At 36.9% G+C, this 27,704-nt stretch overlaps 1 protein-coding gene across 2 annotated transcripts in view; it reads right to left on the reverse strand.

Annotated features, from left to right (window-relative positions):
• ERP44 (endoplasmic reticulum protein 44) overlaps positions 1-27,704 on the reverse strand; it is a 48,333-nt gene that overhangs the window by 19,090 nt on the left and 1,539 nt on the right. For both annotated transcript variants that reach the window (XM_061448975.1, XM_061448976.1), the window contains exons 2-4: positions 11,156-11,228; positions 10,392-10,431; positions 7,293-7,408 (exon numbers count right to left, since the gene is read on the reverse strand). In XM_061448975.1, the coding sequence (XP_061304959.1) occupies positions 7,293-7,408; positions 10,392-10,431; positions 11,156-11,228 (229 nt within the window). The remainder of the gene's footprint in view (positions 1-7,292; positions 7,409-10,391; positions 10,432-11,155; positions 11,229-27,704) is intronic.

Consider the following 27,704-nt stretch of genomic DNA (forward strand, 5'->3'; position numbering starts at 1 on the left):
GGTACACTTCAGGTGACCTGGATTGGCCCAAAGCAGGAAGGCCACCAAATGAGGGTCCATCAGCATATCTGGCACAGTACTGAACAGCATAAAAACTAATTCTTTGTGACAAGTACTTTCTTCTCAATTACATACTTAGCACAAAGCCAATTTGTTTCTTATCTTACGCTTACTCTAGAGAATGGAGACAGAAGCCCTGTGAAAGCTCTTATTTAGAGTTAGCTGGCATAAGCAAACTGCTGATACTGAGCAGCTAACACACACTTCTCGGTTGCAAACCAAAATTAAAACCCTGTGCCACTGGAAGTAAGTCATTCCCCTATGGCACTGCACCTGTAACTGTCCTCCATCATATAAAATTCTCCACCACTTTTGGACAAAATAAATCTGAATTCCCTGTTGCCTGGAAAACTCTCAAGTGAAACCATTGTAGTTTTAATTGCTGCTAAAACACAACTAATCTCTTGCAGCTTTAGTTATTGAAAAGAATCTTTGAACCAGCTACACAACTTAAACCAAAACCATGCATAACAAAGGAATAAGAACCAGGTCCACACCACAAAAATGTTAACATCCCTCAAACCAGTAAGCTTAAAAGCTTCACCAGCTAAGCTCAGTTCCCAAAAAACTTTGCATCACTATGAAATACCACAGAAACCAGCCTATTAATTTTGACTAAGAAACGACTTGACCTTTTTCCTGAATATCCCAGAAGAATTTCTTAATACACTAACTACATTTAAAATTAAGGGCAAGACATTTTACATCCCTAATTCAGAGTAATTTTCTTTCAAATACATATAGATTTCTCAAGCAAAGATGCCAATATATTCAACACTAACAAGTACCAGATCAATACTGTTTCTTCCTTTAAATTCCATCCCTTCTTTGTTGAACTACCTAAGAGATGGCTACAAGAAGGTAGTAAGTGTAGCAGGGGAGGAATCACATTATATTTGCTCAGCAGAAGACAACATCAGCAAACTGGGCATTTGCTCCCCTTCTCTCCTGTTGAGAGAAGGACCTTTGGTCTGATGGTATGTCAGTCTATCTAAACTTGACAGGGGTCTGATAAGAGACAAGGAACACTATATATAAAGGTTTCACAGGAACACATTGAGATCAAAGACTGTTACTGTTACAGAACTCAACAGCAAGAGATCACCAAGACTATGCTTTTTTTTGTCTCACAGCACAGACTTTTCCTTCAGGTTATTTTTGCAATTATAGGAGGATACTCAGGCTGCAGAATGGGCATTGAGGGGGTCCTGAAGTTTCTCCACAATGGAGATCGCAGTCCCTAGGTATGTGGATTTCCATCTGGTGTTGAAGTTGCATTAAAAAAAATGGTAATAAAATGCCCACTGTCAAGACTGAATCCAAAAACTATTTCATAAATCAGAACTTGGATGCTCTTTACAAATTACATTGAGATTCCATGAATGCTAGTATTTGAACTAACACAGAGAGACGACAGTCCTACACAAGTAAGTATTTGAAAACCATCTTTTTATAAAATATAAAATGCAAGTACATGAAAAATTGTTTGAATTCATTCAAAAGTCAAATAGAGTAAACCTTAAATGCTTCATTAAGCCCTGGCATTTGATACAGGTAGATTTAGCACAAGCAGAGCAACTACAAAATTATATTCCTTTTAAAATTGGAAATACACAAAGCAAATACATGGAATATTGTTTGAACTCATTCATAGATCACATTATAGTAAATCTTAAATTAAATTTTAAAATATTTCCAGACATTCTTACTGCTCATTTTCTGATTAAAAGAGGTATTTCAAACAGATAAGGGTAACTGACCTAAAGGGACACCCCCCCCCCCCCAGTAGCTACAACTTTATGTTTTCTTCAGGTACTAAGGTACCTAAAAGGAATAAACCTTGAGTTTGTATTTTGTCAAATTAATCATTCAATTACAAGCCTAGCATCTATGCTACCAGAATAGTTTCACACTTAAAGACAGGAAGCAACTGACATACTTCATTTTCTTGTCTTCTACAAATCAGAAGTTTCATGAAGAGCAACGACTGATGAATTCAGATGATTCTCTCCTCCCTGTTTTGCATGTGCACCTGATGGCAATCAACCATTTCTCAACTGCCCAGACTATTTTCTACTATTCATTACACAAACTTCAGCAGGAATGTCTTCATAATCACTTGGTTCTCTTCATAGATGAGCTGTATTGATACTTCTCTTGAACTACTGAAGAGAAAGCAAAGCTGCTGTCAGCCATTTCTTTTGTCCGAGTATCATGTGCTCTTCTCCTCAAAGGAATGCCAAACCCCATTTTTATCAAAAAAATCACTTTCTCCCTCACTGTTGTCCAACACCTTCCATCTCAAAAATAACATTCCTTCAGCTGTGTATTTGAAGCTGGGACTACTGAATGAGTATTTTGCTTGCTCAAGATCAATGACATCTTTTGAAGCACCTCAGGCTAGCTGCCAGGGCACACTACAGATGATAAATGAAATCTGTCTTTGATAGGTAACTTTTTACTTTTTATCCAGCAAGCTTTTTTCTCTCAAGTTCACTTAAAAATGCTTTTTTACCTCCTACTTCCCTACACTACATTCATCTTATTGTTAAGTATTTCATAATACAGCAGTTAAACTACTCCTCTCATAACACACACAATCATAAGAACTGGGAATATTCATAGGGAGCAGAATTAAAGGAACCTGGGAGATCATCTAAACCAGCCATCCTATCCCAATGATTGCAATACTGGCAACTTGTTTGATGGACCAAAATAGGTGTAAGAAAAGCAATCAATGTGCTACATCAAATCTGACTACTAAGAAGCTGAGTAACAAGAAAATCTAGACTACCTTCTGCTGCAAAGGAACATTCACAACAGCCATGCCTGCTCTTAGCCGGGCCTCATCAGTAGGCATCCCATAACCTTTTCTGACAGACTAACAAAATAGCTCTCCTGAGGAGAGTCATCAGCAACCTCTACAAATCGCTTCCACTTTTTATTTTACACAAAGATAACTCTTTCAGAGTGGTAGTTCCTTCTCAGGCAAAGTGGCAGGAATGCAATGAAATCCTCCTGTTTGTTTATAGTTTCATTTATAGTTCATTTATAAACCTTCGAATTTGTTATCATACCATGTTATTTTGCTTACCAGAGGCACAGCAGCAATACAATCTAAGTAATTGTGAAGACTAACACTGGTACGCATTACAGGAATGGCAAGACCCAGAGAGATCAGCAGCTCATAGTAATGAGTGAGAATACCACTTATGGACATTTTGAAAGACAGAACAAACAACAGTTCCCTAAACAGTCTGACTAGCAAAGCACCTCTCAATACCCCAATAGGTGAGAATTTGTTTTCTGTTTGGAAGCACAAAGATTTAGTCAAACTGCCTATTATTTTTTAGCTCAGAAACCAAAAGAAATAATGGTTCAGCAGAATTAACCCCCCAGTATATACTTTAACTTAAAAGAATTCTTCATCACAACTCCTAATATTGAATTCATAGAAACTGTTCAAAATGTAAAGTTTCCTCCAGAGGCATGAGGAGTTCTATACTGCAATATTCGCTCAGACAACAGAAACAGGAAATCCACGGTACCAAGTGAGTTTCCAACATTGTTGCTTAACAAAAGAATACAGCAAAGCAAAAGAAAGCAAAACCAAACCAGACACACAAAACAAACACACCACCAAATCAAAACCTTCCTAATAATGCATATGCAGAAAGATCACTTACAATTTTATACAGAAGGTGACTTGTACTAGGTATTACACCCAGAATACTCAAACACATCAAAACCACAAAAGACTAACAGCAAACAATGTACTGGAACTTACAAAAACCTAAGTTATAAAAGGATGAGGTCTTGGAAATTGAAAGAGTACATGCTTCATCAGATTTACCTTTTGTGTATGTTCCACACCAGCTTAAAAACAGCCTGATGACTTAACTTACATATTTCAGTTTTAATTATCTCCCACAATATTATAAACAGGTGTAAAAGATATAACACATACAGAGGCTCAATATAGTGTTAACATTCAGATTTTGTACTTAATCACATTGGGGCCTATCACTTTCCAGGGGAAAAAAAAACAACCCATCTTTATATTGGCTATAAGAGCAGACAGAATGATGGTTTTGTCATTAAGCATCAAACATTTGGCAGTGCATCAATAATTCTCTTTAATTTGCTTTACCGTCAGAAGCTGGTGTGAGCTATTGGGCCCTGCAGTGTGCTTCAATAATAGTACATTAAATGGAAAGCATCTATGCCTGGCTGACCATTCTGAAAGCTGTTTTTGAGTGGCCTGAAATCAGCTATTTGGATTCCCTACAGAGTCTTGGTTTCAAAAAGAAACAGATCATTTGTAATGCAAATGATCCACCATCTCTAGAACATCATTCTAATAGTGAACTACTACTGGTATGAAATCTGCAGGCATTAATAAACCCCAAAATATTGGCATAAACCTTCTAGTGCTGACAAAATATGTAAATACATACAAAAGATATGAAAGGAAATGGGGGGGGGGAGAGGGAGGGGGAAAGACAGCAATAACTTTGACTCCAACATTTAGTAAACTGCAACAGCAGGGACAAGATGGCTAATATGGCAACATTCACCCTTTTACTAAAAAGCTGCTATTACACACAGTAAAATCAAAGTTAAAATTCTTAAAACTTCAGGAAGTACCCATTAACTGTGTGCCACGAAATGTACCATTGCTTATAACCCAGCAAATAAACACTGGAAACTGAGAATGACATACAGCTTTGCTATTTTAACTCAAAAAGGCAATGCAAATTGGGGGAAAAGACTTGGTCTGTCATTATAGGATTTTATTTTTAACTCATATTTTACAGATTCTCCAGAAGAAATCACACTCATCTGCTTCTTAAATTAAGGACACAGAGTAAGCACAGAGAACTCGTGACATTACAGTAATAAAGAACAAAGCTCTTGGCTGCCTCATACTACTTAGCCCACTATCCCCCTGGGAATAGGCCCAGGGGAAGGAAGACAATCTCTCTGTAGCATCTCCTTCTCCATCGGGGATTTAGCTCTCTGTAACAACCTCTGATGAGCTCAATTCAGTATGAGAAAACTAAGCAACAATATTTCAACTACTGGGGAGGGGGCAGTCTTCTTAGGCACATAACTACTAACACAAGAACATCTCACGGCTAAACACTGTCCATGCAGCAGCCCAGAGACTCTCCAAGTTATCCAAGCAACTAAAGCTGCAGCAAACAAAATAAAGACTTCAGTTGGTCATGTATACCTTAACCATAAAACTCAACAATACAGACTGGTTTTACCATAGTCTTTTGTGAGAAATTTATAGGAAGTTTCATTATCAGTATCTTGACTCAATGAAAAGATGAGCCAATAACCATAGAAATCAAGTAAACAGAGTATGAACGTCCTTAATCTTCCCTCACCTTGAATCAAGTTAATCTGAGAAACTATCACTGATGAAAGTGATATACACAGAAGGACATACAAAAGTAATTTCAAGTATGTAGAAAGACTGGTTTAATAACCTGATACAAAGCCGATCAGAATGCATGCTCTACAATTATATTTATTTTCTACAATTGCAGAGATAGAGGGCAGTTTATTTGTGTAGATACTGCAACAGATCTCAGACAAAAAAACAGTCAGTAAGAAAACTTCAGCAAAGACTGTATCTCAGGCTTTGCTTTCAATATACCCCTCCAAAGGATTTCATTGCCTTACCTGAAAACAGAGTTTTAGCGATAACAAATTTGAATATTTAATGCTACGTTTTTGGTTAACATCTGCCCAGCACACACCATACAGACTGATGATTGGAGGCAGAAAAGAACATCAGGTGTGAAAAAGAAAGAAGCTGAAATGTAGTTAAGTACTTGAGATCTGGGAAGGTATTTCAGGTATTCAAACCAACCACCAGAAAACCCAGTCATTTCCCCAACACATCTCTATGACTTCAATGTAGGAAGGCAGCTGAATGCTTCAAAGCTGCTCACATACCCTAGGGGGATACTGCCCAGCTGCTTTTCCAGCTGAGGCTATAAAGGGGGTCCTATATCCCAGTGATTCAAAGATTTAATCCCAGAGGCATTTAAATTTCCTGTGGTCACTAACTGGTCTTGTGGATCTTTAGGAGGGGATAAAATGGAATCTCCTTGGCCACTCCCAACAGTCTTGAAGAATCAGTTTATTCTATTTATGATACTGAGTTTAAGCGCTTGCTCCCTTAAAAGTTGCAGGGTTTTTTCATTTTGTGTTGGGTTTTGTTCATTTGTTTGGTTTTTATGTTTGAGATCTCTTTGAAGATCGAAAGACAGGTGCCCTTACTGTTGGGTAACTGCGTGCATGCATACAAAATAGAGCCCAAAATGGTGCCAGTGGAAAAAGCTTTTTTGTAACAGAGCACTAAAGCACAACTATTAGGTCAATGGTAAGTATCAGGGATATGCTGCAAATACAGACTAATAACCCTGCACAGTGATTCCTCAAATTTCCAGCTGTGAATCTTCTTACAAATTAACATTTTGTGAAGCCCAAATATTATAATCAGTATTGATGAGAATTGAATTTCTGTCTGTTAATACTCTTTGGGAATCACAAGCCACTGTAAAGAAATTATGTCTGCAAATGCTGTTTTTCCAAAAGCATAAAACAATACAGCTCCTATACTATAAAAAGCAACATAATAAAAATCTTAGTGCTATCCATTTGTCTTTCAATGTGCAGCAGATGCTTCTTACATTTTACTTATTACGGGGTTAAAAAGCAATCTTAGGGATTAACACCAGCATTAAATAAGTAAATTCTGGCATATCATTTTCACATATCTCTGCGTACAAGGAAAACTCAAACAGGCAACCATTTATTGGCATATGTACAAATAGCACAGCAGAAAATCTCTGATCCCCTCCCGGCTGTGTGTTAAAGGCAACTTACTATGAATCCTAACTGGAAGGAAGGCCTGAGCAGAACATATTCTTGATGCTGACCATGGAAGATTACCCCTTCCCCTTCTTGGTTGTGAGGACCTGCACCATTTGTTGCACTAATGCTTCTTGACACCTCAACAAGCCAATTCAATTTATAATCCCAGGCCTTTCTTCCCCTGAACTGATAAAAATGTATGTTTATGGATTCAATGAGAAAGCCACACCAGAGATTGCCCTGAAAAAACTGGAAAGAGGTTCACTGATGTATACAAACAACTCTGGTCTAAATAATGGGAGGATAGCACACAAATACCTAAATCGGGATTTACTTACAATGCTGATCACAGTCTACTCTAGCAAAGACCACTTGATTCTTATCTGGATATTCTTCTTTAATTACGTTAGAAGCTTCCTCAAAAATAGGATGCAGCATTTGGCTGAAGCGGCACCTGTGGATAGACACAAAACTGTAACTTCAAAATAATAATTTGAACTATTTTAACTGATGACTTAAGGAATATTTTCATCTTTGACAGAAAAAGAAAAAAGAAAGAAAGAAAAGCTATTGGAAAAGTACACCTACTTGTAATAATCCAACTAACTGGCTGGATAAAAAACGGTTCAAAAGTAACTTGAATAATTCATGTGGGGAAAAAAAAAACCCAAACATTCTAAAAGAATATATAGCTCAAGATGTGCCCCTCTGTATTATCTGTGCAAAAAAACACCATTAATCAATTATAAGCCTTCAGGAAATAATATTCTATTCAGAAAGACTGTTCTTCATTTTTTCTACCTGAACTATCCCTGGGAAGTAATTTTAAAAATAAAGTAAAAAAAGTTACTTGGATTGTTGAGATTCAAATATTCACCATTGCCTTCACGAAATATCACAGAAATAATTTTCTAAGGGTCAATAATAGATGCTAGAAGTATTGCTTCTTATATTATGGCTCAAGATTGGTAGAATTTGAACAGACTCCCATTACAACACTATGAACAAATAGAATCACATAGGTTCCATCTTCCACTCATGCCAGGTTTTGAAGCAAATCCTTTCTTTCTGCCCATGGAAAAGGCTGTAGGATTGTAAAGATGCAAAGGCCCATTATTAATACATCCACATTTTATTTTCCATTCTTCTAAACACAAAACAAATAGAAGATGGATAATAGCACCTGTAGAACTTACCGGAATGAGACCTCATAGAGTAGACTTGCAAGAAAGCCTGGACTGAAGCCCTGCTTAAACTTTACAGTGGTAGCCTGGGGATGCTGTTATGTCTACAACAGCAAGCATTCAAGTGAAAAGGCAGGTTTTGATTTCAAAGTACAAACAGGGCTTAAGGCCATTTTCTGAAAGACACCTGATTCTCGGCAGCACAACTGTATGCTACACATTTATGCGGCACGTGTACGTTACACATGGCTTCCTTATCCATCGTTCTTCTCCACCCTTACAGCAGTGTCTACAACAGTGAACTGATCTGTTTTCATTCAAAGGTGATGCTACATCATTGGTTGGCAGGGCACTATATTGAGAGGTTATTGCTGAATGCCTGCATGTAATGATCTTAACTAAGGCTGTAATTTTTTAAAACTATGGCCTATAATAATACGAATCAACTTGCAAGCATATGCTACTCTTTAAATTCAAAACAAACCTATTCTACAGAGGATATGAATAACAATGGAGACTTGCAGAAAGAGCTGTGCTAATAATGTTCTAAACCAGGACCCTTGTTACTTGGCTATATCAATTTTTAAAATATTAGTACCTTCCTTTTATCACAAAAATATCAGAACATGGAGTTTTTGCCTCCCCCAGTTTATCTACTGGAATATCCAAAAATGATCTTACAATGGCAACATAGGCCCTAGATTTCAGTGCATTAAATTTACTCTCAATGGGCTTGCTTTCTTTGGTTATCTCTAATAAAACTTTTTGAAGTAGTCCCTGATCCACCAGGTATCTACAGATCACTAACTGAAAATAAGCACCTTAAAAGTTTCACTTCCTTATTCTAAAAGGCAGCCTTTATAGCATAATTCTGTACAGAACAAATAAGAAATCTGACCTAGTTTCTTACTTAACCAGTTATTCAGTTGTACCATCATTATAAACAAAGACATTTCAAATGAATACCTTGGTAAATCAATGCACTCTCTCTAAAGAACAACTCTTGGTCTAAATGTGCCTAGAAACAATTTAATCTGTGGCAGAAAATGAACAGAAGCAAATTAACTGAACATAAAATTTGTCTATAAAATGACAGATATATACAAAGGTTATTAAACTGATTTAGACTGATGTAATGTCTACCTTTATGCAAAGTTTAAATGAAGGCATTAAAAACATCTTTACTGAGAATGTCATTCTCTACAGAAAGACTGGGTATGAATTTTTCAAAATCACTTAAAAGAAAAAAACAACAAACAATTAAAATTAGCCTGCTACCAGATGAATTATCATGTAAAGCTCTGGGTGCTTGCTATTTCTAGGCCACACAAACCTACAGTCTTAGATGTATAGTGGCATGTGAAAGAGGCGAAAGAAATCAGAAGTCTAACCACCTACATGACCTTGGATGCTGAAGGCCAACATTTTATGCTCACAGAGCAAAACAGCAGGGAGAGGAATATTTATAGTATAGTACTTTGGTTTATATATTACTTTACGTTATAAAGCTATTTACAGTCAAGATTACTTGAATCAAGGAGGACAAAATTATTTATTTTCTAACCTCATTTTCTATGCTAATTCACATGTTAAATCTTATTTTTTTCAGGATACTTTCCTGATTTCTTTCTTGTTAAAGATTCTTTTAAAAATATTAATGGTGAAGCAGAAAAGAACATCTAAAAATTATTTCTTACATAATAAAAAAGGGTATGGTGCTTAAATGAGTTCGAGCAATATTATATGCAAGCTTAAAAACAATAATTTCAAGTAAATATTTCTCTCCAAGTATGTCTTTTACAGTGTTTAACCAATCTGGCCACAAATTCTTTCCCCTTCCAGTTCACAGAATTCATCACTCCATTATAACTTCTATTGTTCTCCACTTGGAAAGTCTTCCAGATTAGAGAAGGTACCAATTTTTAACGTAATTTCAAGTCTTTCAAGTTAGGGAACAAAAAGTTAATGAACTATATCTTGCTCAGAGGAAAAACAAAAACAAAAGGAAAAAAAAAATCAGTTGCATAGCATGTTATTCCATACTACTCTAGAAGCCTTTTTCCTCTGATAGGAGCCCTGAACAAAACCGAAGATGGTAGAACAGAAGGCAAAGTAATCAGGACTTAAACCCGGGAAAGAACTAGCATGAAAGCAACATGCCACTGTATTTTCAATTAGAAAACTAGAGCCAAACATGACAGTTCTCAAAAAACAGATGTTTAAACATAGGAAAAAAAAACTTGCACAACTTACCAATCAGCATAAAAATTAACTAAAGCAACATCTGCATTGTCTGAGAGGAAAGAAAAAGAAAAAATCCAACGTCATATTGTGAGGCAAACTTCTCAGTGCCTTTATCTGAGATTATAAAAATATGCACAAAACTATAAAAGCAAATATTTCTAGATTATTTAGCACACAGCTTAGTCTGGTTGCTAGAAAACTGTAGGGTAAATCTTATCTGAAATACAGCCTATATCAAATGGCAAGGTGATGAAAGAGGCCTTCAGTCATGTATTTTATTGACTTTATCAACATAATGGACATTAAAACTGTTAATATATTAAGGTGCTAAAACATGAAAGAACTAATAGTTACATGAGACAAAAGGTAATTTTGAATTTAAAATTAAGGCACTGAAAGTCAGAAGTTGCACTCTAGTATCTCTTTTGAGCAGTATCATGATTATGCTTAACTTGAGAAAAGCAGAGCTGAACAAGCAAGATACTTTAAGGCCCATCACCATGGGTTTCAGTTGTTGCTATTTTTGAGGGAACTTGTAAAACGAGCTACTGACAGCTTTTGGTTATGTAATCAAGTATTCCCATCTGCAAACAAGATGCCAGGTATTCTACTTAGACACTTCAAATTCGCATTGCAATGACAATGTACTAACTTAATACTTCTATGCCATTTGCAATTCATAAATTCAAATCTAGGGTATGCATATTCATTTACTAACATTGTAAGTTTCACATAGATGACTATAGAGAATATAAAAAGTTCAAAGTACTCACTTAAAATGTCATCTATATTTCCACTATCTAGACTTGTTATTTCACTTCTGGTTGGATTAAAAAGCCAAGACACCTAAAAAGAGAAAGCAAATCAGTAAGGCATGTAAAGTTCAAGCAATAAAATAGTAATGTATTTATGATTTTAAACACTGTGGTTCAAAAACTGGAGAAGAACAGTAAAAGAACTGTAATTCAGTCAATGCATTTCAGATGACTAGGAATGAATGACTACAAATACACAAATACTATTTATAGATATACTTTCACATTTAAAGCAAAATTAGCTATCTCTTCATTTAATTCTCTATTATCTTGGCAGAAATTTACAGATTTTGTACCTTTAAGAATAACTTATAAATTCACTCTGAAGAAAGGAATGAAACCTTATTTTAGCCACCCAACAATCTCACACAGCCCAGAAGTGTGTAGGCAGAGAGGTTTCACCCAGAGACAAGTAAATCCTTCTGACACTTGCAAGGCTTGTCAGCTAAAAAAGTTTTCCATGAAGTTTGCCATTATTGCTCTTTCAGAAAACAGTTTCAGTACGTCTAATTCAACTGGCTACAGTATTTTATTTCCTTCTATATTTTTATTTCACACTGCTTCAGTCCCTGCATATCAGACTATAAAAACTGAAACACCACATCAGCCAGATCATTTAATTAAAAGCAGCACATGCATCTCTTAATGCAACTATCACAGCAATATGCAGTTTTATGGAAGAGCTCTCTCAAACTCACAGCATTGGGCCCAGCTCTTTTATCTCAAAATGCAGCAGGGAATAAGAGGGTAGAGGTGCTGTTCTGTCCCAGCGAGAGAGATATCAGCAAGTTACAACTTATTTATGCTATGAGACAGATAGGAATGCAAGTTTTTGAGCAGGACAATACAGATTTTGGACATGAGTGTTTCCATCCTGAACAACATGGTCAGAAAGTCAGTTGGTTCTTCTCTATGCAGGGCTAGGGCTTAGATCAGACACTCTACCGAAATGCCTTCCAACACCATATTTTAAATGAGCCTATGGTTCCTCAGCTAACAGAGATGGCAGGAAAGGAAAAGGAAGGTTTTCAGTAACAAACTGAAAGAAACACACAGGTCAAAGAGCTAGGCAGAGACCGAGATTCACAATCATACCTGAAGGATTAGTTCTTGCACTGAGATGTGGTGGCATGTGACATTCACACTATCAATGCTCTACACACTATTGATGTTCCTGGAGACTTAGTCTACACCTGGCAGGTGCAAAGAAAATCTGCTTATGGTTAAAAAGGCAGTGATGACAAAAAACACCAAGAAAAAACTTAACTGGAAGCATAAAGAGCATCCAAAGAATGCCACACAGAGCAGCTGGATAAAAGGGTCTAGTGATACAAGGGTCTCTGTTCTTATGGAAAAGCCCAAGCCCTATACTAAAGCCCCAGACCTATACTAAAACCATGACTACAAGCAGCAAGCTTCCAGGACACACTTGTCTTTGACACTGTTTATAATTAACAAAAGACTAATTCAATGCAAAACGTCACTTTTCTAACATTGTTGTAAGTGTATATAAAATATTGGCCTAAAAAGAAAAAATAAAGCAGATAAACTAGATGCCTGCTTTTGTTAAGATCAGCTTCAAAAACTGTGGGAGACTTCTGCAGCAAGACAGTGTCAACAGCTCTTAAAACATCACTGTAAATGACACACAGCTCAGATTTGCAGCAATTATTTTCAGTTTATGGATCACTAACCACTTTCCAGTGAAGATACTGATCCTCTCATCTTTTGCATACAGAGGCTGCTAGGTAGCATATATATTCCATCTTACATGACAGGCTGAGAACACACCAGCTGTTGTAATACAAAATACATACCAGTGCTTCTCACATGATAATTGGACTAGATACTGATCTTGCATGCAAGTCTAAGATCCGTGGTGGAGTGTGAACAGCCTTCATGTGGCACTTGAACTGTGAAACACAAATGTCTGAACCGTGGCTGTAAGATGACTACAGAGGAACAAAACTAACAATTGAGCTGTGAAGTCCATAGTCAAAACTGCTTAACAGGGTCTGCCAAAAAATATCCAATTGAGTAAGCCATCCAATGAGCCCATCACCGGAAACCAGTACTGGGGAAGCTCCTTTGAAGATGCTGGTGTTGCTGACTGGTGAGCAGCAAGAAGGGAGGACTCTACCTTCAGTCTTTGCAAAGAGAAGCTCAGGTTCTGTTCCACATCAGTTAGATATTCCCAGATGAGTGACACCTGATGGCAGTCAGCACAGATACCTCATCATCCCTTGGGAGGCGCATGGGATGACAACTTCCATAGTGTTGCTACAGGGAGGTGCTGATAGCAGTAGTTTCATTTGTAATAAGGGTCAGTTAAGCATGTGAATGAGCCAGCATAGTTAGTTTGTACGCACCTGTTTTGTTGCAAGCGTTAGGATAAATAAAACTTCTGTACAATTGAGCCTGTAGTTATGATTAACAGTAACAGCTGGAATATTGCCTTAGGCAATAAATGGCACTATAACACAACATTAACTTCACTGGCCCTCATCTGATCCTACCACAGACAACTTTGCAAACTCACATGAGTCCCAGGGCTTCAGCTGCCGTGCAAGGTCTCAAAAACCTCTGATCATACCCTTGAAGACCACAGAGTTATTTACCCTGCTTATAATCTTGGACAACGCTTGTTGACACAGAAAACCCACACAAGCCCCTAAAAAGCAGGAACTTTTTAGCCGCTTTTCACAGCTCTACATCAGCATTCATACTCAGAAAAAATTTCTGCAGCAGGTCCTATTTTGACAAGAGCTCAGCAGTTTGACTTGTCTACACAAACCAAATGGGCAAGATACGTTTCTTAAACCCACGTGGCTTTTCCTAATACAATTCTACAGTAGCCACACAAATCTTATCTAATAGGAAAAGATACATAGATTAAACATAAAATAGATAAGCATATTATTTGCAATCAGGAAACAAGCCATATTATTCAGCAGATAAATCGATCAGGAACTGTAGTTGCATTTGTAGATTGCTACGATACACCTTAACTTGCAATGCAATTATTTAACTGCCAAATCAAAACACATTGGTTTACTAACCAATAAAACCCTCTACTAGGCTGTTCTATGTGCAAAAAAAAAGTAAACTAAGGCTAATACTTTTTTATAGCATGAATAAAATTTGATTGCTTTCTTAACTCTTATTGCGGAAAAATGTGGTGCAAGCTGCAAGTACTGAAACAAAGACCCAAACATCTTCATACACTGAAAGTTAAATTAAGCTGTATATCCTATTGCCCCTTTATGTTAAACAGTAGTGGGAAAATACTGAAACCAAGAACATCTTTTACCAAAAGTTGCACAAAACCCAAGCTAATCGAAATACCTTTTCCATTAGAAACATAAAAATTTCTATTTTGTCAAAATATATTCATAATCACTTTCTTAAACATTTTGCACTGACTAAAAATTGTGGGTGCTAAAGTCTTCGGTATAAGTACATAAACTCGAGGGGGGAGCATTCCTTGAAGAAATGTCAATAGATATGTGAGACTCACTTCAGCTGAAGCTTTTATAAAGGTATAATACCTGCAAGGAAGAAAACACATCTTTCTGACCCAGTAATTTTGCTGTCCCTTGAGATGCAAGAGGGCTTATGATATTACTAGTATTAATATTTAACGTGAAGGATTACAAATTCTGATTTGAATTGCTACGAAGCTAAACTGTTTTGAGAATGTTTTCTGACCTTTGATGAGTCCTGTGCTTGATACCCAAGGGCAGAAAGCAAGACTTCTTTTTGAGGAAATAATTTTTGAATGTCAGCTACACATTTTATAACACAGGTATTGAACACATGTTCTTGAAAAACGTACTGGCTAAAAGGAAAAGTCTTCAGATTTTTTTACTGTTAAATGCAAACTTTGCATTCCACTGGCCTACATCAGAAGGACAAAGGGTAACTGTTAATATTTGTAACTGGGGAAAGAAAAAAAATCCAACTGACCTCACAAGACTACAAACTCACTGAAGAAAGCATCTAGCAAAAATAATTCAAAAGGAAAATGAGTTATGTAAGTACACCTGGAAACAATCCAGGTCGCTGCCTTTATATTGGGTAAGTTTAGCTATGTTTTTATGTGCGTACTTTATAAATGCTAAAACTACGAAAATCAGAAGGTTAAAGTAAGTAGTTATGAAAGAAAAAATAAAAAATATATAGTAGAATATTAAAATGCTGAATACTTGAGCATGAAATTGCACAAGTTATATGAGCATGTTTACAATCTACTTACACTCATGGTAACACTACAGAAAAATGACAAGTATAGACTAAAACAAGTAACGCAGAAAACTTTGTACATGTACAGCATGCCCTCCTGAGGTGAAAAAGTCAGGAATTGAACACTGCATTCACAAAGATAAAATTGAGCTCGTATGTGGGGAGGGAAGAGGAGTGGTGGTACACACATTTTTACTCCTCTGGTCCTCAGAAACACTGTCAAATAAAACAAGAATTTATCAGCTCAGGTTCCTGGAAGTTTCTGAAGGCAACACTGCTCATTATTCTACTGGTAAGTAACTGATCCAGTTTTGATCCTCACCTGAAGTTAGCATATGACTTAGCCATTTCTGCCAGGAGCCAGCACTAGTTGCTTCCAAGGAGTAGCTACAAATTAGCTGACATTTATTCTCATTTTTTCAGATGAAAGACCTCAAAGCATTGCCTGAAATGGACAGTGCCTGAACATTATCCTCCTCTGACATGTAGCACAAGGCTACACAAGCAGCCTTACATGAAACAAACTGCCTGGACAAACTCCACTGCATTCAGCCCCAATGGCAGACATCTGCCAGGCTTCTTATTCCTTTTCCAAAGAGGAATTTTATTCCTTTTCCAAAGAGAAATTAAAAGTGCACCCAATCTCATAATCTGCTAGCAGTGCTGCCATTCAATTGCCACTCCACACATCCAATTAAAGTCCACTGGTTATTCAGGAGATTTAGGTGAACCTTTTATCAACATTTTACTCCTACCAGTTAGTACTGTTAATTCTTTAATTGCTAAATGGTCTATAGGTTTAGTGGTATTTATTTTCCAATTTTATCATACTTTGCACACCACTCCACTTTCTTGCAGAAGAGTTTAACAGATTAACTGTTCACTACCTTAAAATTACACAAAAAGCAAAAAAAGCAGGCCTGCTGCATTTCAGTTCTTCACGTCTTTATTTTTTTTAATTCACATAACAAAACAGAAGTCCTCACTTCCAAAGCAATTTATCTGAAGAATAGAGAAAATCTGTTCTTGGAACATTATGATTTTTAATTAGCACTACACCTGCAAGGCAGTCAAAAAGAACAGCCTTCATTTTCACCAGCTGAACTTTCCATTTACCTTTTTGTCCTGCTAGGAAATCCTAAAGGCACAAAACTAAACCATCATTCTCCTCTACCACAAAATCATTTTATGTTTGGCAACCAACCCTAGCCTGCATCTAATCCAAATTGACACGTTGAAGTTACTACCTTAAGTCCTAGCCCCACAGGACTCTGCAGCTTTCAGTCCCGAGTACCTTTTTCTTTATGCATGCTGCTGATCTGCTGCTGCTCTGAGGTCTGCATTAAACTCCTGGACAACAGGAAGCAGACGGGTTTACAGCCTGCTGTAGGATGATACAAATTGAAAGCAATCCCTAGAGACAGCAATGCCAAAGCTGACAGATACTGTAAGAGCCCCTGAAGTTTGGCTTCAGAACCATCAATCAGGAGCATCTCGCTGGCGGTGCTCCCAGAAGCCCTATAATGAACCATGAAGTTCAGAGCAAAGAGAGATAACAGTAAATAGAGAATGGTAGGGAAAAATAAAAAGAACATTACTGACTCTCTCAGTGAGAGCAGTTCAACTCTTAATTGTCACCACCTGATTCCAGACTGTGCCTGAACATTTTCATAATTCAGATTAACTGCTGCAATCCCTGTTGATTAAGGGGTTATTACAAGGGGCTCATTATAAGATTGAGATAAAACTATTAGTTTAACAGACCAACTAATGATCACTTCTGAGGTATATTTAAGTTTTCAGAGCAATTTTCTAAATTGGTACCAAAAATGTCCTTTTCCTATTTTTCTGTAAGAGACATAACTTAAATTTAATCAGAGAAGTTAAGAACACACAAAGGAAGCTTCTGAAAATAGATTTAAGGATTCAGTTACTAACCTTCATGAGAAGAACTAAAATCTAGCTAAGCTGTATTATAGATAATATATGTAGCAGAAAAGTAAACTTACTACTTTAGCACTGACAAACATTTCAATTTTATAATGATTTAGCCAAACAGTGCTATAACTGCACAGAGCTAGGTAGAGAGATCACCATATTAAAACAGGTGACACGATTTTTTCCCCTCCACATGTCTCATCATCCCATTTTAAGTGTCTGACAGGAATACTTGCTGTAGGTACATTTATCATTAATATTGAAGAGCTTTTTGCCAATGAAAGTGTTGGAAACAAAACCATTCAAAGGCTGTCTCTGAAATGCCAAATTAAATTGATTTGACACTCCAAATCAGGGGACGAAAAAACCTCACAGCTAACAGTTCCTACAACTTAATACACAAGCAAAGGAGTTGCAGGATTGTCGTGTATGACTGGTAACGATTCATAGCCACAGCAGGATCCCAATGGCCTGTTACCACAGCACTACAGGTTCCCAGAAAAAACGGTAAACTAACCTCTCAGCAATTTGTGAACTATTTTTACAAGACACAAGATGTTCATTCATAAAGTCCACTGCATAGATGAAAATTAAACCTCATCGCAACATGCAGTTCAATACACTGCATTTTTTCCATAAAGCTATTAGTAGCAGAACCACGCACTCAAACACAACTTTAGGCTTAGGTCTGGGCACAAACATATGGCTCACTGTCTTTTATAAAAATGTTTAAGCCAGTCAAAAAATCACGAGGTGTGGCTGAAACAAAAGCCACAGAGATATGACCTTTCATTTATTTTCACTTGAACATTTTTAGTTATTTCTCTTGGTCTGAAGGAAAAAAGCAATCCCTAGTCAGGCTGTAAACAGGTATCTGAACAACTGTATTACTTCATGAATTATGCTTAGAGTGCTCTGCACCCTCAGAAACATGAACCTACCTGAAAGCTTGTTTGAGAGTTTTAAAGCCACAAATTCAGCTCCCGCCCCAGGAAACCACTGGAAACTCTGAATCTTTAGATATTTTATTTACCAAGCTTCCTCTCTTACACAAGCAGCTAGAATTCCCCTGAAAAAAAGGTGTACTTTGTGCAGCTTTACATGAAGTTAAAAACCAAAAAACAAACCAAAACCCCAAACCAACACAACTACATGATCTGATCACTCTTTTCTTTTACGTATCTACCAACTGCTCTGATTATCTGGCCACACTGCCAGGATTCAATTTCAAGAAGTAATCAAGCACATAAAATAATCTCAAAACTTATTAGCACGAGTTAAGCAGCTGTTGCTGTATATGAAAACCAGCACCCTGAAGTTTTTGAACTTGTTAAAGCTGTGACCCAGCAATACAAAAAAAAAAAGCATAGCTTGGTCTTGTCAAGACTTTGGTAAGACTAGCACAGTAGAACAGTTTGCTGCCCCTTACCACTAAGTCAAGGAGCAAGGCCTGTTCTTTATTTTGGCCACTGCTATTACACATAAAACCCAATACCAAAAACACATAGAAAGTTTAAATCTTGTAGGTGTTATACTTGTAACTCCATTCCTCATGTCACAGATCATATATGTAACCTTGAAACGTAAATAATTTCTCAATAGTCTCCGAGTTTTAAGATAAATCAAAGCCATTTTTTCTCTATAAGTATTTCGGAAATTATTTTGACGTGTATCAATAAATAAGAAATTTAGAGAAATTTCTTATAAATAGCTGAGACTAAATAGAAAGCTTATTAGGAACTGCATTTTGAGAGCCACATGGATCATTACAGAATGCAATATACTACCTGCTACTCAGTATGTTCTTTCACAGGGTTTCCTGGGCCCTTTATTCTAGTCTTTACAAACAGGGCCACCTCCGGACAAGAAACGAGACTCAAGACTTTTTTTATATTATACATATATTCATATGTATGTTTTGTTCATTCTTGGACTAGGAATGGAAATGGATATTAAAACAAAGCCAAAATTTTTAAGGTATTCTTGTGGAAGAAATGGCCACAGAATTTAGAATCTCTCCTTCAAAGCATAACCTTAGGGTAAGAAACTGAAAGTAGATGTAGTCTTTTCACAATTTGAAGGATTGAACATATAAGCACATAAATTAATTTTCCATACCTAAATGCTCAACTTCAACACCTACTGACTTTTAGCCGCTTATTTTTTTTTGTTAACCATATAATCTGTTTGCAATACTGAATATATTTTCAATCTTCTGCTCTAAAATATCAAGTTATCTATCTCTCTCTCTTTGCGGTATCAAGCAAGGTGGGACAAGCCTGTTCCATTTCAATCTTTGAGGCTAGAACTTGTGTTAAAAATAGGTATGGATTATTGAAGCCCTCCATGACAGAAATACCCAAGAATCAGTTCAGATAAAATAGCAAGCAGGTGGCACAATGAAATTGCAGTACTGGGAGAAATCTGCATTTCACATCTTTATCAGCATTTATAGATGAAATACCACAACCCTGTAATTCCAGAGGTGCAAGACCCATGCTGCTTTTAAATATGCAGCTGAGGCATTGGGTTAAAAAAGAAAAAGGCAGTAAGAGTGATAACTGGACAAACAAAATACTTAAGTGAAAAACAAAGCTAGGGTCATTCTTCTCACCAACAAAATACTTAAGTGAAAAACAAAGCTAGGGTCATTCTTCTCACCAAGCCCACCCAAAGGGAAGCAAAACATACTGGTTTAACTGCCACTCTAAAAACAACATAAGGGAATATAAGTGGACAAAGCTGTCTTTGGTAACATTGTTTCAATTGCCTATTTGTACTTTCCAATAACTAAAGCAGTTTGAAAGCACAGAAGCACAGCCAACTTGATTTGGCTCATCCTTATCTGATGCTGAAGGCAAGGATGATTAGAACTAAACAACTGAGCCACACTCCCAGCACAGAATGACAAACGTACAATTGTCCAACAAATGTACAAACAATTAGCAGTTCAAGTTAAATTCTTATTTTACAGTTTTAGCATTACATAGCTAAACAGCCTACAATCTCAACAATTTCTTAATCTCTACAAGCCACACCCTGCAATCTCAGCCAGAGCTAACCCACACACAAATACACATGCAACCACCCCCATTTATTAACTTCAGACCTAGAACTATTAGCAAAAATACTTCCAGTATCACCAAGACCCTCCTTGTGCTATAAATTACTTTTTTCTTCCTTTAGCATGTTTAGGATGCCATATTTCCTCAGATTACCTCCAAATATTTCAGCAGGAGGTTGTTTTGTGCATCTGAAAATGACTACAGTACTTTGTGACACAGCCACCTGTAGCATATGAAGTGTTTGTCCATACATTGTGACACAGCCACCTGTAGCATATGAAGTGTTTGTCCATACATTAAAAACGTTCGAGATTCAGTCCTCTGCTGCTGCTCCTCCCTCTTTCTGAGGAATAAAAATGAGGAAGAACACCTTAGGATTTCAAAATTATAAACTTTCTAAAACATAGTGGGGTTTTGTTGCCTCAGCTTCCTATTTCCTTACAATAAGAACTCCAACCTGTAGAAAAAATCCATTTAAAACATCTTCTAAATTTAGTGACTTTCCTTTCTTCATCCCAGGAAAAGGCGTGATGCAGACTCTACAAACTTTCATTGTATACATGCAAATTACCAATCATATATACTAAAGGTAACTGGCAATCCATTAGCTTATCTCTAACAACTGCTTTGCCTCAATTTTTAAGTTAGTATTTATTATTTGCTACCTTAAAATAACACATTAGAAGAGAAGGAATAAGATATTTCTAGTACTACTTCTTTGGAAAGATGAATCCACAGCTGCTTTCTAACTGAATTTCAACTGGGGGGGGAATAATACATTTACAATTAATCCATTGGCTATCCTCTACAGAAAAAACATTGATTAAAGCAATGCTGCCTGAACTGAAGAGAAAAATTCACCTTTGGGACCACAGCAGCATGCAGCTTGAAGAATGAGTTGCTAATTTCAGACTCTACAAAAGCTATTTTCTTTGTGCCCTAAACAGCTGCTAAAGGCCTGCACATATGCAGTCAATTTATCCTGGATAACTCTGGACAGCAGAAGAGTAAATAATGCAGAGGACAGGACACATGCCACAGATACTTCGAAATGCACAAAAGAACATGATACATAGATACCCAACGCTGGTTTACCTCCCACAAGGACTATTAACCAGCTTCAGGCTGACTCCCACAGAAATATTCAAGTACTCAAGACTGGTCCTAAAAATAATAGGAACACACTCACATGGTGCAGTGCTTGTACTGGTAGCAAGTATCAGACACACTGTCTCTGCAGTTAACTAGCTTACTGATCTCAACACAGCTTACTACTGCAACTAAAATCCTCAGCTTAAACCATAACAGGTATCACAGCTACGTATTTGCTTATTTTAAACTAACGTTTGCTAGCTACACAACACTAATTATATGTACATATTTGGACTGGTTTAGCAAAGTCTGCTGTCCTATGTTGACAGAAAAAAATACTAAGGAAAAACAAAAAAGCCTCTCCCCCCCCCGCTGCAATTACACATTCTTAACCAAAGCAGTTTGAAATGTCATTCAAAGGTAATTCCTGAGAGGGCCAGAAACTCTGAGCTCCCTTCACTAATTAACGGACCATTAGTAGGAAAGAGCCCCTAATTGTTCACCCTCTGCACCACAGACTCTTAATTACCTTTGTGAAGCAACCAATTTTTCTTTCAGTCATTCTGTCCAAAATCCCGAGTGAACTGACTCAACAGGGAAAAGAAAAAAGATAAAATAGTATTTTCATACACACATTTATGAAAATTCATAATTTTTATGACTGGCAAAGAATTTAGGGTCTAAGTGTTTCCAGCAAGATTTATGAAAGAATTTCAGTAAACTATAAGAGACAGAAGTGATAGACAGTGACTAAGGACAGAAAAGCTCTTCTTGGGATTAAAATGTAGACACATAACTGAAAAGCTTTCCCTTTGTGAAGCTTTTGAGAAAGTTAATTATATCATCACTTCATAATCACGACAGCTATGGCAAACAGCAAAAACACTATCACAGCTGTTGTTTTCCTTTTCAAGACCATTGGAACAGGCACCTATTCCTTGCCTTTCAAAATACTTCCTTGCAGAGTTCCTAATGAACAAGTTCTCTCCATGTTTATGCCCAATTGCCACACGAATCCACTTGGAGACAAATGTAAGCTTTACTGCCAATTATCTTACAACAGAGATTAAATTGCTTTTCTTCTCGCCACTTTTCACAAATCTATAAAAACAAAACCCCAAAAAACCCTGAAATCCTTACAGACTATTTTTCTTTTTGGATGCACCTCAATGAAACACACATAGGCAACAATCACTGATGCCAGGCAAGAGGAGACATGCTGCTTGCAAGAAGTATGCCAAGGAACTAGGTCATTTATTATTGTTTGTAGGGCTCTACCTACTGCTCAGGTTCCTGTTTCATGAACACCATTCAGGCTACAAAGTTTCAGTGATTTCAGAAATCGATGCCATGGAGAAGTACCCTCCCTTGAAACTGAATGCAGCAAACCATATACCCAGAGTCTCCCCGTGGGTTAACACATCCTCAATTTTGATCCCAAAGTGCAGCAGCTGGGAGACCGCAACACATAAAATGTGGTAACTCATGACTTCCAGAAAACAAGCCATTGGGACCTCCAGTGTTTCACTTCCTCACCACTGTTAATTTAACTTTCAGATACAGGTTACCAATGGTTTGGGCTCACACTTAACTTCCATCTATAATCTATACAATACTTATTTAATAGAAAACCATATCTTGCAGAATCCTGAAAAAAGGCAGCAGGAACTGAACACATTCAGGCCTTAATAACAAATCAGTTCACTCATAGAACATAGCTCTGAAAATCAAACGGGCCCATAAGCACCCACTGATCTTCAAGGCACAAACCCAATCTGCTCCATCATGCAGGAAGCAGGCATGGCAGAACACCTGCATGGGTTAACACAAAATTCCTTAATAAGTTCTTGCTTAAAAAAAGCACACAGAAGGTAGAGGTTAGAAAATACACACATAAATACTTGGTAGGACTATAGAAACTCAGCTTGAGCAGGCAGGATGAAATTAGAACAGCCCCCGCCAAAGAAAAATAAAAATTAAATACCTGAAACCCAGTAAATTAAGAAAAAGAAAAAAGTTTATCAAACCCCTAAAATTTTGGTTATGACCATTTTTAGGAGTTAGTAATATTAAATGCTCAAACAATCTAAGTTTTGAAAAAGAATATTACGTATGCTTCTAGCAATGGTGTGCGTACTTCTCATGAATAAAGATATATCAGAGAGGAAAGAAGCACAGAGAACTCTCAGAAGGAAATCTGATCTCAGTTCCCTTCCTAATCCTCTACAATGCATCTACTCTACTCTTTCCCAGAGGAGCTGTCTCGAGTTTAGAGTTCTGGCAGAAAACATTCTTTAGGTTCTGACATCTATACCCTATATTGCTTTTGCTTACATTCCCAAACGTTACTATGGTTCCTCTAAATCACTAGAGTCCTCTCTCAAATGGGATAGCAGGGAGGAGAGGTATTACTAATGCATCCAAAACCACTCCATTATTGAAGAACTTGAAAAAATACATATATATATAATATATACTTGAATGTATCTCTAGACTCTCTTGATATCTATATATTTATATAGACTCTCTTCAATATATATATTGAATATGTATATTCAAAATATATATTGAATATGTATATTCAAAATATATATTAAATATATGCTTGAATATATCTCTAGACTCTCTTGAGCTTTTGAAGTAGCTTTGGTATAAAATTCACAGTGCATTTGTACACTTGCTTTTCATGTGAGAACTCCCTCCTTTCAAGCAAAGGAAGTATCTGGAAACTATAAAAGTGAGGCTTACATAAGAACCTGCAATGGGAACAATTGCTCCTCCTGAATATTAGCATATAAGCCTTAAGTCTTTCAAAAGAAATAAGTGTGATTAAAACACAAGGGATAACTTTTGGGCATGTATAAGAACAACCAGTGGTAGTTCTGCTTTCCCAAGATAGCAGCATGAGGACCAGCATTTTGCGTAAGCAAGCTGTCCTTCCAAAAAAGCCAAAAAACAGATTATGGAGGAGAACAGCAAGTCTGTCAAAAGAAAAGTCAAGGAGTGTGTCACCACAGAATTCTTCAACTGCCAGCAACAAGATTTCTGATATCCTACTGTCAATAACTCATATTTTCCAGCATTGTCCAAGTTTTCTGTTTGAAGAATCAGTACAGTTTCTCCTCTCTTCCCTCCTGAGCACTCCAAACAGGAAACTTGCCCAACACATGGCATAGCAAGAAGAATGCAACTCTTCATAGCAATGGTATAAGCTTCCCCCACTCCTCACCCCCCAACCTAGAGAAAGATCCTCAGTTAACTACTGTTTCACTCTTTAGAGGTCATGACAGACAATGGACAACTCTGAAATGCCATGCTACTCTCACAGGCAATCTCTTTCATTGTATAAGGTTCAGTGGCCTAAAATTTGCCTGTATCTACAATCTCTGACTAATGCTCAAATGCAGATGATTTAACTTTTGAGCAGGATTACAGGCTATAAAACTTGATACATACATAGAAAGAGGCAAATGCACACAAATATGCTCTCTACATAAAATATACAGAGTTCAACTTCTCTTTGACAACTTACTATTAACTACAGCATTAAAAATTAAGATAAAACAAATTTTATTTCATGTTACTTTCATTATTTGGGTACTTGGTGTCATATTAACCAGACATGACAGGCAGTGGTAGTAGAAAAAGAAAAAAAATATTATCCTACAGTATTTTCCCAATGAAGAGTTTAATAGGGAATTCAAAAGTTTATTGACTACTGCCTCTTCTAAGTCACTACTCCTAAAAGCTGCAATTACATCACTATGTATGTAGTATTTTGAAAGCTTCACTAAAAATATTAAACATAATAGTGCAAGATCAACTGTAACACTAAATATTATCTTGTCAGTGATAAACTGCATTATAGGGAAGAGCATACAATCAACAGTAGGCTAACAAATCATAAATTGAACATACACCAGGCTTCAGTAATAACCCCAAGCAAAGAGAAAAGAGAAACTACTGCTTTATTAGATGACTAGTTAAGCTTTGACTCAGAAAACACTCCAACATTTCACATCCTCAGAATACAAGAGGATAACTATACTCTTCCAAAAGGTGTTGCCAAATATATTAAGAAATAGGTGTTCTCAGTGTGCCCACACCTTTTCAAACAAGCCATAAGGAAAAGCTATAGTAGTGGCTTTTTGAAACCTAACAAACCTCCACAGCTCAAAGTGCAACAATCGGGAATTCCTTTTACAGTTGTTTGAGGAGAAAAAGAAAAGAAAAAGAAAAGAAAAAACACCCACAGAGGATTTCCTCCTTTTTTTCCTTTGCTATCAATTGGTGATTCCTCTCTACACGTCTATTGCTTAGGAACACTGCACATGAGCCTAACAGTGAAGCACTGAGCACTATGAAAAATGTCTCTCTAAATGTATTTCAAGCATACGCAGAAGTAGCACGTGCAACAGAGTATCTTGTTCTGGAATTTCCTCTATAGGCAAAATATACACATCTGCAAGTAGAGGCAAACATACAGAATGACTGGTTAGAGCAAAACCAAAGAACCACACCTTGCCTTAGAGGAGAATGTGATTATTCACTGTCCTGTCAGCATTTATTCTACTGTCTTGGATTCATCTTAAAGATCTGTCCTACCCAGTATTAAGAAATATACCAACAGGGCAAAAACATCTTAATCTACAAGTACAAGGTGACACACAACATTACCTCTTACTCCAGTCTTGCAATCAGCTGTACACAATTCTCTACAGCCTCCACTCAGTTCCAGTGTTGCAGCGGCAGGGATCATGTCAGCCCGTGCTTCCCTCATGCTCTCTCCAGCCCCTTTTCATCTTTCAGAAGTCCAGTACAATGCTAGCACATGAGTTTGAAAAGTTGGAAGGGAAAAGAGTTGTGCTGGGACTGCTAGGTACCCCTGTAATGTTTTGTGCTACAATCTCCAATCCTCAGTGACACCAGATAGAAAAGTATTAAAGCAAAACCCAAAGCCCTCTAAAATTTTAGTCAGCTCCTACTGTTAAACTTCTTTAGACAAAATAACTTATGTTGGCATAATGTTGTACCTTTTCTTCCTTTTGCAGCACTTTAAGTCCTCATGTAGAAAAGAAACATACTTATCCAAAAGTCTGAAAACAAAAATATTTTTTAGCTTCATAGTTATTACTAAGCAAGACCTTCTTAGTAAGCTATTTTCACACCTACATACTGTATTCTGTTTTGGGAACCACCAAAATAACACTAATAAGCTCACTTATCCATGAAATAGGCCAACTGCCGTGCTCAAAGAGTCTCTGCTAGATGGCACATACTTTGGATGAAAAGCAGAAGGCTCTCCTAAACCTTACCAACTAGATAAAGGTTACGCTGCTCTTAAGCATTCATGGATGTTGGTAATAAGAAAAAGTTACCAGAATTTTAAAGCTTATTTGGTACACTTCACCAGATTATCTGAATGCCACAAGGAATCAAACACCAGACTTCGTAGGAGGTATTCAGCTGTTTTAAAGAAAAAGGATCCCCTCCCAGTCTGATGAAGACAACTTTTCCAAAACTCTTAACAAATTTTCTAAAAGGAATGATTCATTGATTTGATCCAAGTATACAACTAGGCGCCTTACAACACAGGGCCACATCTGATACAAGGCTGAAGAGCTACACAGATAACATTATACATCATTGTATTAAACGCCCCCAAACAAACAACTCTGATCTGTATTCTTAATGTTTTATATATATGGCTCTTTTTAATCCCATTAGAAATAGGTTTAAACGACTCACACAGAAAGAAACAGCAACTAAAACATGGGGAAGCTTCAGACGTTAGCCATTTCCTGGTTTTCAGCTGGCAAATATAGAACTGATGCATACTAAATTTGCATTGATCAACTGTACCATGAAGAAAGAAAAACGCTTTCACTAACTCACATCCACTTTTTCAAACTTGTACTTGCCCATTTAAATGGCATTTTAAAAGAGTATGCTCTGATTTTTTTCATTGGAGTCTGTACTAAGTGAAAGCCAGCCTAGTACATCAGCAACAGAGTTTTAATGCACACACAGATCTGGCTGGAAAATACTAGGTTCTTCACTTTAGTCTCTCATATAGTGAGCTAACACACTATAAATAGTCATAAACTTGTGTTATTTTCAAACTCTACCAATCACATATATTTACTAACCGTAAAACTATAGAAAGTTTG

The sequence above is a fragment of the Pezoporus flaviventris genome, unplaced genomic scaffold (assembly GCF_033815535.1).
Source record: "Pezoporus flaviventris isolate CSIRO_AGI_PZ_B2104156 unplaced genomic scaffold, CSIRO_AGI_Pfla_v1 ptg000007l, whole genome shotgun sequence".
Lineage (NCBI taxonomy): Eukaryota > Metazoa > Chordata > Aves > Psittaciformes > Psittacidae > Pezoporus > Pezoporus flaviventris.